Here is a 14,038-nt window from a genome sequence, read left to right as displayed (position 1 = left end):
AAAGGTTGTTTGAGGTAATTGGGGCTTACATAGAGCTAGTGGACTTGTTTCCATATGCTATATGTAAGCCTGGATTCAAATACTAGAATAGGGCTTAGGGGTTTTTTGTTTGTTTGTTTTAAATAAATTTCTATTGGAGTATAGTTGATTCACAATGATGTGTTAGTTTTTGCTGTATAGCAAAGTGAATCAGTTATACATACACATATATCCACTCTTATTTTCAGATTCAGTCCCCATATAGGTCATTACAGAGTATTGAGTAGAGTTCCCTGTGCTATACCGTAGGTCGTCATTAATTATCTATTTTATGTATCGTAGTGTGTATATGTCAATCCCAATCTCCCAATTTATCCCTCCCTGTCCCCTTTCTCCCTTGGTAACAATAAGTTTTTCTGTATCTGTGGCTGTATTTCTGTTTTGTAAATATGTTCATTTGTGCCATTTTTTTTAGATTCCACATATAAGGAATATCATATGATATTTGCCTTTTTCTGTCTGACTTACTTCACTCAGTATGACAATCTCTAGGTCCATCCATGTCGCTGCAAACAGCATTATTTCATTCTCTTTTAAAATTTGACCACAATAGTAAGTCTGGTAACTCTTTTCTTCTTTCCCAGCCCCTTCGCTTTTACCCTGTCTCAAGCCAACATGTCACTGAAAAATGAGCCAAGAGTAAATACCTCTGCACTGCAGAAAATCGCTGCTGACATGAGTAATTTGATAGAAAATCTGGATACGCGAGAGCTCCACTTTGAGGGAGAGGAGGTGGACGGCGACGTGTCTCCCAGCGATCCCAGGACACAGGAAGGTAAAGACTGATGATCTGAGTGAGCAGAAAGTTTATCATGGTTTCTTGGCAGAACACAGATTTGAAATAACGAGCAAGTGATTGATCATCCTTGCTCATGTCACAACACTGAGCTGAGTTTCACTAGCTGTTTTCTTGTTGTAGCACATTATGATTCTTAAAAAAGATGCCTGTAACAGGCAAGTGATGCTAGTATCATTGTATTCTTATGACAATTTTATTTACTTTTTTATTTTTTAGTGTATATCCCTTTCTCTGCTGTTTATAAGACTCAAGGATTTAAGGAGCCTAATATACAGACGTATCTCTCCGGCTGCCCAATAAAAGTTCAAGTTCTGGAAGTGGAGCGCTTTACATCTACAAAACGGGTCAGAGCGTATATGGACTCAACTTGTATTCATCAATATTTATGACTTAACACACTGACTTTCATTTTCCTTCCTTCTGGCTATGACTATGTCTTTAACTTTCAGTTTGTCTTTATGTTTATGAGTTCTGAGTCCTCTTCACCTCAGATTTTTGCATCCTTCTCATTTAGCCTTTATTCTTGTATGCCTCTTCCCCCATTCTGGAAAAAAAATTTTTTTAAGGTAATTAAGACAGTTTACAACTATAATACACTGCAAAGTGCCTTTCCTACTCTTCCTCTCTCCCCAGTTTTCTGTTCAGTGTGGACTCGGGGGGCATTGCTATTCCACCTAGAATGCCAGTTATAAACCAAGGAAAAGTTTAGCTTTCTTAATACTTGTTCAGTAAGAAAATAATAATGCTACCTGACTCTAAAAGGAAAACATCTGGGAGGCTGCACGGTCAGTGCCTTTGCCCAGAAGTGGTGCTGAGAGATTTCTTTGCACGTACTCTGCCACTCTGGCTTGTTCCTTACACCACCCCTTAAGCTTCATTCGTGTGCTTTCTCTTTAAGCTTTGGAAAGGCATTGGGAGTAGAATGTTTTCAACAAGGAAACCTGAACCTCTTGAAGAGGACTGGGCTAGGAGATGCTGTTAGGGTAGTTGTGTTTGCTGTATTCCTGACTGGGTTGCACACTTGTTAGGTCTGAGCGTAGAGAACATTGCTGCAGGCTGGTGGCCTTTGTCCCTTCCGGCTAAGCTCTGACTGGCAGAATAAAGCTGTCATTGACTTCTGCCTCTGGGGAAGTGGGGAATAACCTTTCTGCCTGGGGCAGACTCTGGAGGGTGGCCTGTGCTGCCTGCGTTTTGGTGGTTTTGCCTGTTGCTCTGACCTGAGCTTTTCCTGGTAGCTCAGACGGTAAAGAGTCTCCTTACAATGCGGGAGACCCAGGTTCAAGCCCTGGGTCGGGAAGATCCTTTGGAGAAGGAAATGGCAACTCACTCCAGTATTCTTGCCTGGACAATCCCATGGATAGAAGCACCTGGCAGGCAACAGTCCGTGGGGTCACAAAGAGTCAGATACAACTGAGTGACTTCACTTTCACTTTCTGTCCTGACCTACCTGTGCGTATCCTAACCTCTAGTTTACAGCCACCTCGGTGTCCAGCTTTCCTTCAGCATCTTCCTATGAGCTGGGTCCTTATCTTTGATACACCACTGAACACAGCCTACCAAGAAATGTCTCTAAGATGATTTGCCTTATATCATCTACCAGCATTTAGATTGAGAGGTGATAACATGTGGAGGTTAAATGCACAGATTACAGAGCCAAACCATGTGGTTTAATTCCTGTCTTTGTATTGTGACCCCCAGCCAGTTACTTAACATCTCTGTGTTTGAGTTTCCTCCTCTGAATAATGGGTATAATAGTACATATTTTATAGGTTTGTTATGAGGATTTAATAATAATAATAATAAATGGTATTGTATAATGTGGACTTCCCTGGTGACTCAGATGGTAAAGAATTGGCCTGCAATGCAGGAAATGTGTTCAATCCCTGGGTTGGGAAGATCCCTTGGAGAAAGGAGTGGCTATTTAATAATAATAATAATAATAATATATGGTATTGTATAATACCAGAATATAATATATTGTATTATACAAGTATATACTATATAATACTGTGTATTATTATTACTACGTATATCCTAACATTATTCATGAAGATAAATATCAAGCCACCAAACCAGGACTTCTCTTTGCTCATACTTTTCTGTTAGTAAAATAAGTTTAGTTCTATTCTTTTTTTATATATATTAAAATTTTTATTTTGGATCCTAATTTTTAAGTATAATTGATTTCCAATATTATATTAATTTCACACTTCAGTTCAGTTCAGTCACTCAGTCGTGTCCAACTCTTTGTGACCCCATGGACTGCAGCATGCCAGGCTTCCCTGTCCTTCACCAGCTCCCGGAAATTGCTCAAATTCATGTCCATCGCATTGGTGATGCCATCTACCCATTTTATCTGCTGTCATCCCCTCTCCTCCTGCCTTTAATCTTTCCCCCATCAGGGTCTTTTCCAGTGAGTCAGTTCTTCACATCCGGTGGCCAAAGTTTTGGAGTTTCAGCTTCAGCACCAGTCCTTCCAATGAATATGCAGAACTGACTTCCTTTGGGATTGACTGGTTTGATCTCCTTGAAGTCCAAGAGACTCTCAAGAGTTAATTGATTTCACATTTTGTTTTAAATCTTGGTCTGTGTAGGAAAAGCTAAGGATCCTCCTTGTCCTGCTTAGTGTTTAGTTTACTAGGAAATATGAACTGACTCCGTGTAGTTTGAATGTCATTCCAGGTAAATAAAAATAACACCTTTCTATGACTGAATCTGTTCTGTGTGCCAGCTCATGGTAGGCGCTTCTCTGTTCACTCTCATGACAGCCCCCTAAGGACAGACACTACTACCCACCCTCCCCAGCAGGAGGTCTCCCACGTGTCCCTCCTGTTCCTCCTCCTTCCCTTTGCTCTGCCTCTCGAGACTCCCTTGCCCTTGTCCTCTGGCAGGGCTCCGGCTATGGATAGCCCAGACCCAGTTCACTCTGGGTTGGATGCATCCCTTGACCAAGGCACCTCCCCCCTACCCAAGGTAGCCTTTTTAAGTGGCCCTCTCCTTCCTGCTCCAGCACCTGGTCCTACCCTTTGTCCCTTCAGAATGAAGTGTGCCCTCCTGAGTCCTAGGTTACTGTCCAGATTTCCCTCCTCTTATCACACCTTCATGGGCAGTCCCTTTATTACAACTTCTCACACTGTTCCAATTCCAAAGCATTCCAGTAATTCTGCTGAGATATTATCTGACCGAAGTGATGCTTGGTTAAGGCTTCATAGCTAGTACAGCTGCACCAGGCAATTTCAGACCTTTAGATGCTTCAAAAAGGATGGGACAGGCTGTTGCCATTGCCCCACACTGTCTTAGAATTGCTAAGAATTGTCCAGAATTCTCGCTTTATGTGTGAGGGATAGAACTTGACATTTGTAATGTTTTTAAGTATTCAGTTTTGTTAGATTGGGAAATGTAATCTTAGAATATGTGGCAGCTTGCATAAATTGTATAATTGTTCTCATTTATTTGACTCGTCTTAAATTGAGCATTTTTCACTCAAATGCAGAGTTTCTGAGTTCTCTGAACTCTGAGTTCTCCTGCATCCTTCTTTGTGAAACACAATGCGGCATGATGCCTATAATGTTGGTCAAGGTGAAAGGCAGCATATAATATTAGACCCCAGAACTAGGTCCTTTTACTTCTGGCTATAGTCATCGTCATGGAGCCCAACTGGAGGCAAAGCAGGAAATAGAATTGAATGTTTGCAGTGATATGTTTGGATTCTAGACCTAAAAGCACAAGTTACATTGATTCTGGGCTCATTTTTTTTAATTAATTTATTTTTTGGCCACACAGTAGGGCAGTGGGATCTTAGTTCCCTAGCCAGGAGTCAAATTTGCTCCCCATGCATTAGAAGCACAAAGTCTTAACCACTGGAGCACCAGGGAAGTCCCCTCAGGCTCATTTTTTAATACTACAGTTATACAGAGTGGTCATGCTTTAGAAGTTTGCAGAATATACCAAACATTGGTGATGAATGGCACCAGGCCTGGTCACCCATCGGGTTACTGATACCAAAGCCTGGATAAACTAGCAAAGGAGGAGACATTTACTTTTTTTTGCCCCAGCACCTGTCAACACGTATGGGGCCTGGATCTCCCAGGAGGGGCCAGTGTCCTCTAGGTGGTCCAGTGTCCATCACCCTCCCCTACTCCCCACACACCATGGGAACTGTCAAGATCTCCTGTGCTTTATAAATCTCTCTCCATCTGCTGACACTTTGCTTTATCAAAACTTTTATCCCTCAGGTCTGTTAGTGCTTCTGATTGAATCACTAGTCACCAAGATATATTTGCATTTTAAGAAGAAATATTTTTAAAATGTTAAGTGGAAATTCATTCTAGTTAAGTAGTTGGGGAAATATTTTGTGTGTAGGAAGATCATTTGTCCTTTTCCTTCTAATCATCCTGTACCTTCCTAGTCACTGGTGTAGCTAAAGGACAGAGAGCTATTGTAGACCAGGATGGACCTCTCAAGGCATTTCAGAAGGAGAGGGCATTGGTGTCATTTGTGAAGAGCAAAACTGCACTAAGATTGTGCTCCACAATGGAACTCATTTCCTTCAGCTTCTCTCTCACCCCCTGCATTGTCTGTTCACTGCTTGGACAATCTTGTGTTGGCTAATTAGGGTTTTCATTCATTGTCTCTTTTACCTGGCTTCTTGTTTCAGAAGTATGTCTGTGTGTCTTTGTATTTAGAACAATAAGATTTGTGGAGGTTTGCCTTTGATATAAGTCAGAGTTTGTCTTGCATATATCATAAGATGAATAGTTAAGAGAATATTACTTCTGTAATCAGTCATTTTTAAAAAACATTTTGCTTCCTTACTTACACAAAATAAGTAAGCTGGATTTAAAGATACTTCCACATTACTTTTTAATTAGCTATTGTACACAGAGAGATGTTGTTGTTATCTAAAATATCAACCATTTTTATTTACCGCTATAGGTACCAAGCATCAATCTTTACACTATTGAATTAACACATGGGGAATTTAAATGGCAAGTGAAGAGGAAGTTCAAGCACTTTCAAGAATTTCACAGAGAACTGCTCAAGTACAAAGCCTTTATCCGAATCCCCATTCCCACCAGAAGGTAACCCAGAATTGACTATAACGTTATCCCAGTATATGGGTTGGATAGAAAGAATATTTCGGTTCATATTATTGGTTAACTAGTCCATTGTTGCTAGATATTTCTTTTTATTAAATAGACTCTTCTAAAAATAAACCATCTCATGAAAAATACTATGAGAGTCATGGTTCAAAGAATAATAAATATTTACATTGCGTGTGTGTGTGTGCATTTTAGACACACGTTTAGAAGACAAAATGTCAAAGAAGAGCCTCGAGAGATGCCAGCTTTGCCCCGCACATCTGAAAACATGATCCAACAAGAAGAACAGTTCTTCAGTAGAAGGGTAAGTCCCTTCGCTCTTCTGTTGTTCTGAGCAAACTGCCGCACTGTAGAAAGATGGCGTTGACTGAAGGTTGAGGTGGGCCTTGATGCAACTTCTCTTACCCACTGATCCATCACCTAGGCTGGTTTACCTCTCGGGAACTAATTACGGAAGGCTTCTTCCCCAAGCCACTCTGGCCCTGGGGAGCTTGCATTCCCCCAAGGAGGAAGAGGGTTCTGAGGGAGCTGCACTCCCTACAGGAAACTTTTGGGTTTCATTGTGAGTCAAGATTGAGCTCATAGTTGAGGGCTTTGAGATCTACTCTTTTAAAATCATCTATTTCCATATATTTGCTTCAGAATCTATAGTGGCTTATCCTAAATATATGTAAAATCTCATTCCAAGACCATAGATGGAGCAGTGAGGGTCTGGGAAGAGTAGGACAGAGTACAGACACCTCGGGACAGGGGACACTTCTGCCCACTCGGCTTCAGTGATATGGTGCTGCCTAGGGCAGAAGAGTAATTTGTTTCTAAATTTAATTAACAATTAAGTGTCAGTGTTGGGGGCTTCCCTGGTGGCTCGGTCATAAGGAATATTCCTGCTAACGCAGGAAACATGGGTTCAATCCCTGATCTGGGAAGATCTCACATGCCTCAGAGCAACTAAGCCTGTGTGCCACAACTACTGAGCCTGTGCTCTAGAGCTTGGGGCCTGCAACTGCTGAAGCCCATGTGCCCTAGAGTCTGTGCTCTGCAACAAGAGAAGCCACTGTGATGAGAAGCCTGTGAACCGAACCAGAAAACAGCCCTCGCTTGCCACAGCTAGAGAAAACCCCAGGCAGCAACAAAGACCCAGCACAGCCAAAAATAAAATAAATAAAAATTATTATTTTTTTTAATTATTTTTTTAAATGTCAGTTTTTTTTGGTAATCTGGAACTTTTATGCTTTGAAAGAGACGTGTTCAATGTTCCTTGTCCAGTGATAACATTAAGGAATAATTGAATGACTTACTGAAGATGGGAGGATCATGCCATTGTCATTAACTGCTTACATTTTCCTTTAAGTATGATGGTATCTTTAATCTGAAATATATGTATTACAGAAACAGCTGGAAGATTACTTGACAAAGTTACTAAAAATGCCCATGTATAGAAACTATCATGCAACAGTAAGTACTTTTCAGTGATTTAAATTCTGAAGTAATTTTATAAAATTGTAAAGTGTCGGCTACATTTTAGATCATTTTATTAACACAAGTGCTTGTATCCACTTCTGCATTATTCTTTAAGTTAAACTAAACTAAATAAAATGAATACAAAATTGATTTTATTGTATAGCATGGGGACCTATAGTCAGTCTCCTGTGATAAAGCATAATGGAAAAGAATATTTTAAAAAAGAATGTCTATATGTATACTACTGAATCACTTTGCTGTACAGCAGAGATTGGCATGACATTGTAAATCAACTATACTTCAACAAAAAAGTAAAATTTAAAAAATAGGAAAACAAAATTGATTTGACAGCCAGGATCCAGTTTAGGGTGATGCTATTTTTAAAATATCAACTATGATAGTTAATATAACAATAAATTTAAATGAACTTGAAATACTACTAAAGATTATCTAGAAATGCTACTAGATTATCTAGAAATCAACCTTCTTCACTCCTCAGGCTTTCAGAGGAGAAAATGTCAAAATGCATTTCTAACACTGAAGAAAAAAAACATTGAGTAGTAAGTCAGAGAAGGCAATGGCACCCCACTCCAGTACTCTTGCCTGGAAAATCCATGGACAGAGGAGCCTGGTAGGCTGCAGTCCATGGGGTCGCTAAGAGTCGGGAACGACTGAATGACTTCATTTTCACTTTTCACTTTCATGCATTGGAGAAGGAAATGGCAACCCACTCCAGTGTTCTTGCCTGGAGAATCCCAGGGACGGTGAAGCCTGATGGGCTGCCGTCTCTGGGGTCGCACAGAGTCAGACATGACTGAAGTGACTTAGCAGCAGCAGCAGCAGTAAGTGATGAAGACAGTTGAACAGAGTTGAATACCCAAAGATTGTACTGTAATTACCATCTGACTGGCCTGTGATGCCTGTAACAGGCCTGTCTTTTCATGTGAAAGTGAGAAGCATGGGAAACGCTAAGGAGAGGAAAAACTCGAGAATTCTGAGGAAAGAGAGGAGAGGTGGTGGGGCTTAGAAACAACTGCAGAGGTATGTTTGGGAGGCACTTAACTGGCAAGCAGGAGGAAGTGGGCTTTACAGAAGGCATCAGAAAACAATGAGCTCTGCCTTCAGAGGCCCTTGAAGGTGGGGCTAGGTATTTAAAGGGTTAGCTTCAGTTATCCAAAGGTTCAGATCATTGAGAGGGCACTGGATTGTTAGAGTTTGCACCTGTGTATGTAAAACTGTACTACTGTGGAGCGTGACCATGTGTATATGGTATATATGCAGAATTTCAGAGTAGGTGCAGGTATGATCCGGCCTCTGGTTTAGAGAATGGCATGAACAGGTGAACAGAAAGAGCGAAGCCCTCTGTATTTAGGAAAGGAAGCAAGAGTGCCTTGACTCTCCGGAGTTTTCTTGCTGCCCTATAGATGCCTGCCTCTGTTATTTGGAGACGGGCAGGGCATGCACCCAGCTGGTCCCCTTTACACACAAATGACCTGGGACTGGGAAACCTTCTGCAGCAGCGTGCACTGTGACATTTGATGGTCTTAAAGGAGCTTCTGTGGTTTCACAATCCTGAAGAAGAGTTTTCCCAGGGAAGCCAGCAATTTGGGTTCAACCAGAGACTCTCAAGAGAAGGCTGATGGGAAATATTTCTTCCCTTCTAGAACTCAGGAATGTGCTTCTTTGAAAAAACATAATGAATAAGAATGTTACTTCTATTATTACTAAAAATGGGAGTCTAATGTTGATTTTTAAATGTTTGCTGCTACTGCTGCTAAGTCGCTTCAGTTGTGTCCAACTCTGTGCGACCCCATAGACGGCAGCCCACCAGGCTCCCCCATCCCTGGGATTCTCCAGGCAATTTAAATGTTTACTTGTATTCAAATGTTCATATTAACTTCCTTTCCGATCATAAAAATCTTTTAAAAGCTGAGCCATGTTGTATTTAGATAGTCCAGAGTGTCTTCTAAACATTTCCTTTGGAAAGGGAAACCTAGTTACAACTGATAAAAAAAAATGAGAAGTAACATATATTTATTCAATTTTGTTTTTTGGCCATGCCTCATGGCTTGCAGGACCTTAGTTCCCCTACGAGGAATTGAATCCAGGGCCCCAACAGTGAAAGCACCAAGTCCTAAACACTGGACTGCCAGGGAACTCCCTCATTTTTAAGGGCTACTTAGATTATTCTCCCCAGTAGCGGTATTCTCCAAAAGGCTTCAAGCATAGGATCTGTCTGAACATTATTTTCCTCTCACACTAATGATAATCTGACTTGGAGACTAGCTTGCAGGGCTCTGCCTGATACTTGTGAAATTAGATTGGCATCCGTGTGTCTCTTTTGATAATTGTGAGACATATTCAAATTTCTGTCTGCAAAAAGCATATAGAAGTATTAAAATCATTTTAATATAATCATATATAATTAATTTATATTTTTACAAGCCCCAGAAATTTTGAGATATTACTATCTCCTGGGTTTGTTGCTTGTCCTTTGGCATGGGAACCCTTTGGTCCCCTATTTTCCTAGAATTTAAATTTAACAAGTTCCTTTGGAAAGACAAAGGATATTGATTAGTACATTATTTAGAGATCAATAGCCCAATGGAATATTGTCAGACTAAATTAATCATTAAATTCTTATTCCTGAGATTTGCTTGCTCAAGTTGAGAATGGAATTTTTATCACTGAAGAGGCATTGAGACATCTGGACAATACAATGTTTGTTAAATTTCAAATTGTATTATTTAGGTTTGTTTCTAAATTGACCTGGTCACATTTGTTTTCAATCCCATAAATCTATATTAGGATATTTATTGCCAAGGATTTTTTCCCTATATAATAGCACTAGTTCTTTATTCAAATTTCTCTTTAGTAAAACATTAGGATAAATTTGAATTTTTTTCTTAATACACAGCTTTAAATTTTCCACATTGCTAATGTGTGTTTTTTTATTTAGATGAAATTCTCTACATTTAGCAACTTTTGTATGATATTCTGAAGTTACTGTTTCTGAATTATTTCAAATAATATTCCTGTTGTCAATGATTTGATAATAGCTATATGTGCATAAGAAAATATCCAAGTATTAGATGAATGGTTTCCCTGATTTTTGCTTTTCATTTCCTATTCTTCTGTTCAGCTAGTCTCTGACTTTGCATAAATTAGTTACACCTCTGGAGAAGTTTCTTCCAGTATAAACTAGGATTAGTATTTTTCTCTCTGCTCCCTAGAGATAAAATGAGAAATTCTGGCTTAGGATTTCAAGACATTTCGAATTCTATGGCTTAAAGTCTGTAATATCATTTCTAATAACCTATGTATTTCTATATTTTCCAATTAGAATACATTTCCACAAATCAGAATTTTAAAATGTATGGTATCGAATCACCATGTTTGATATAAGAAATAAAATATAAAGACCTTGACTTTCAAAATCCTTATAAAAAGTGCTATGTGAGAATATGTTTGATCTGAAGTTTTTAAAGATATTTAAATCCTTTTGAATTTTAAAAACTTCTTCCAATCACCCTAAGAAAGAAAATCAATTGGACCTCACAGTACTGACAGCTTTGAGAGATGTGTAATTTTTTCTTACAAGGTTAATATTAGGCAGTCACAATCACATAAACAAAACTTCAAAGGAAAATTGTTATAGTTCATTTTATTAATCCCATTTATAAGCCCAGATCAAACGCCATTTCCTCTGTGATGTCCCATTAGTTAGGAAGCAGTCATCCTCTCCCTGTATCTCTATTAATAAATACTTTCACATGTAACTGTTACGGTTCTTCCCACAGAACTTGATTGATGTGGAGTGTGTTCTGTGTCTGGTCTCTCCTCTGCCTCCTAATGCCAGGAGTGTATCTTTTTGTCTTTGATTTTCTATTAAGCCTGTTATTGACATGGTCTGCTATTGTTGGCAGGTCTCACCATGACCTTCTTGAGCATTTTGTCTCTACATCTTAGAACACATGTCACTATCTTGATTGTGTTTTAATTGTGTATATCCTTCTAAAAAATACTTTTTCAGGGCAATGCCATTGTGATCTGTATAATCTGTAAAGTACCCCAGATGTGCTTATACATGGAGGTACATAATATTTTTTGAATGCTTGAATTTTTCCTCTTCTTTTTTTGCTTTCTAACATATGGATTTTGGGCCTCTTTTCAGACAGAATTTCTTGATATAAGCCAGCTGTCTTTCATCCATGATTTGGGACCAAAGGGCATGTAAGTTTCAGTATTGATCTCTAAGGAGAAGTATGAAAAGTTGATGAGCATTGTAGCTTTTGATTTATTGGTGTACCAGGGTGATGGAGCTCCCCTGGCTTCACTGTTTTCTTCCCAGCAGAGTCAAAGCAACTGAGGGACCTATTTATACAAAACAGAATATCTTGCTACATTAAACAAAGGTGCCAACTGCTCCACACTCCTTCTCCTCTTACCCCACAGTAGTGGGTGTTTACAGAGATAACAAATATGATGTGTGTGAGAATGCATTAAAAATCAAATATACAAGATCCCTTCTTTATCACATATAAAAGTTAGCTATTTAGCATTTATTTTATTGACTAAAAGTAATGCTGTGTAAAATGTATGTTATGTAACAAGATTGAAATTTACTTAATGATTATCTTCTGATGGGCTACAGTCCATGGGGTAGCAAAGAGTTGGCCACAACTGAGCGACTGAGTACATCCTTCATGATATGAGAGCTTGATATTACAAAGAGTTTAACTTTTCTAGTCAAGAACATTGTTGGTAGTTCTTTTAATATTTTTTTTGTTTGGTTGGTTGGCCATTATTATTGTTTTTTCTTTTCACATCTTTCAGAGTTAGGATATTTCTCCTTCTGAAGTAATAGCTTTGCTTTACTTCTTTGACATGAATTGGTCCTAGAACTGTAGATGAAGGGATGCAGAAATACCCTGGAATCTGTGGATGAGCATTCTCAATGATCTCCATAGCAGATGAACCTCCCCCGTGCTGGCATTTGGCAACATGTGGGGTCTTTTTCAGGCTGTCATGGTGGCTGGGAGAATGCTCAGCATTTAGAGCCAGAAGCCGGGATGCTTAGGTCCTGCTGTGTGTGCAGTATGCTGTCCCCTGCGCCAACAGGCCTACATCCACCAGGTGCTTTTAAAGACTGGCTTTGGAGTTCTGAGCCTAGTAAACATAGCAGTGATCTATTTGACAGTGAAAGCAGAAAACGTAGAGCGGTAGGGCATGGGAGAACAGAACAGTTTATTTAGTTCCCAGTTATGAGGCTATATCAGCTAAGTGTGAGCTGGAAGTTTAAAGATGATGGGTTAACTCGATGTCTCTTTCAGAGAAGGTATGATAATGAAAAGATCCGGAGGACACAGAATACCAGGCCTGAATTGCTGTGGCCAGGGAAGAGCCTGCTATCGGTGGGCAAAAAGGTGAGACTTGAGAGTTTGTGTGTTTGTCTTAATAAACTGAGTATTGGGGGAGTTTTTATATTCTAGTTTTCAATTATAAATCTTTGAAAGTCATGGCAGAGCAAATGTTAAATTATTTTTAAGTTCCAGGTTTCAGCTCTATTTAAATACTCTACTCAAAATTGCATTTGTAGGCAGAGTATGCCAATTACATAGATAAAAACCCAATGGGCCATAGGATTCAAAAATTGGTCAGCCAGGGAACATAGACAGTGGCCAATTAGCACCAGTCATTATGCTTAACATCAATAGTCATTAGGGGAAGATAAATCAAAACCACAGTAATCTACAACTCCATAGCCACCAGGATGGCTGTGATAAGCAAACTGGACAATAGCAAGTGTTGTCAAGGCTGTAGAAAAATTAGAACCTTCATATTGCTGGTGCATCATGTAAAATGATACAGCCAGTTTGGAAAACAGGGTGGCAGTTCCTCAAAATGTTAAACATACAGTTACCACATACCCCAGATATTTCCAAACAGAACTGAACAAATGTATCTCCATTAAAACTTATTCATGAATGTTCATAGCAGCATTATTCAGAGTAGCCAAAAAGTGTAAAAAGCCCAAATGTTCATCCCCTGATGAGTGGTTAACCAAAATATGCTACAGCCCTAAGATGGAATATTATTTGGCCACAAATAGGAATGAAGAATACTAAAGGGTGTGGGATTTCTCTTCTGGAAAATATCTTGAATTAGATGACCATGATGGTTGCAAAATTTGTGAATATATTAAAACCACTAAATTGTACATTTTCAAGGGGTGAATTATATGGGTTTTAAATTATATTTGAATATTTTTTAATTTTAATGAAAAAAAGAAATGAAAGACTGATAAATGTTGTAATACGAATTAACCTTGGAAACATTACACTAAGTGAAAAAGAAACAGCTACAGAAGGTTACATATTATATGATTCCATTTGCATGAAAGGTTTAGAATAAGTAAATCTGTAGAAACAAAGTACATTCATGGTTTCCAAGGGCTGTGGCACAAGGGGAATGGGGAGTTACTACTACTGGGTGTAGAATTCTTTTTTTTTAAATTAATTTATTTGTTTTAATCAGAGGCTAATTACTTTACAATATTGTAGTGGTTCTTGCCATACATTAATGTGAATCAGCCACGGGTGTACACGTGTCCCCCATCCTGAACCCCCTCCCGCCT

General features: G+C 39.1%; 1 protein-coding gene across 7 annotated transcripts in view; it reads left to right on the top strand.

Annotated features, from left to right (window-relative positions):
• The window catches only part of PLD1 (phospholipase D1, phosphatidylcholine-specific), a 227,294-nt gene that overhangs the window by 93,285 nt on the left and 119,971 nt on the right, over window positions 1-14,038 (top strand). For 6 of the 7 annotated variants that reach the window (XM_010835253.1, XM_010835254.1, XM_010835249.1 and 3 more), the window contains 7 exons: window positions 624-814; window positions 1,055-1,182; window positions 5,774-5,919; window positions 6,136-6,244; window positions 7,330-7,395; window positions 11,576-11,634; window positions 12,735-12,827. In XM_010835253.1, coding sequence (XP_010833555.1) covers window positions 655-814; window positions 1,055-1,182; window positions 5,774-5,919; window positions 6,136-6,244; window positions 7,330-7,395; window positions 11,576-11,634; window positions 12,735-12,827 — 761 coding nt within the window. In that variant the 5' untranslated portion in view covers window positions 624-654. The remainder of the gene's footprint in view (window positions 1-623; window positions 815-1,054; window positions 1,183-5,773; window positions 5,920-6,135; window positions 6,245-7,329; window positions 7,396-11,575; window positions 11,635-12,734; window positions 12,828-14,038) is intronic. The other variant, XM_010835251.1, reaches the window with a different exon arrangement.

This window comes from Bison bison, unplaced genomic scaffold, assembly GCF_000754665.1.
Source record: "Bison bison bison isolate TAMUID 2011002044 unplaced genomic scaffold, Bison_UMD1.0 scf7180017864040, whole genome shotgun sequence".
NCBI lineage: Eukaryota > Metazoa > Chordata > Mammalia > Artiodactyla > Bovidae > Bison > Bison bison.
Note: the sequence above shows the minus strand (reverse complement) of the source record. Positions and strands in the feature narration are given on the sequence as shown.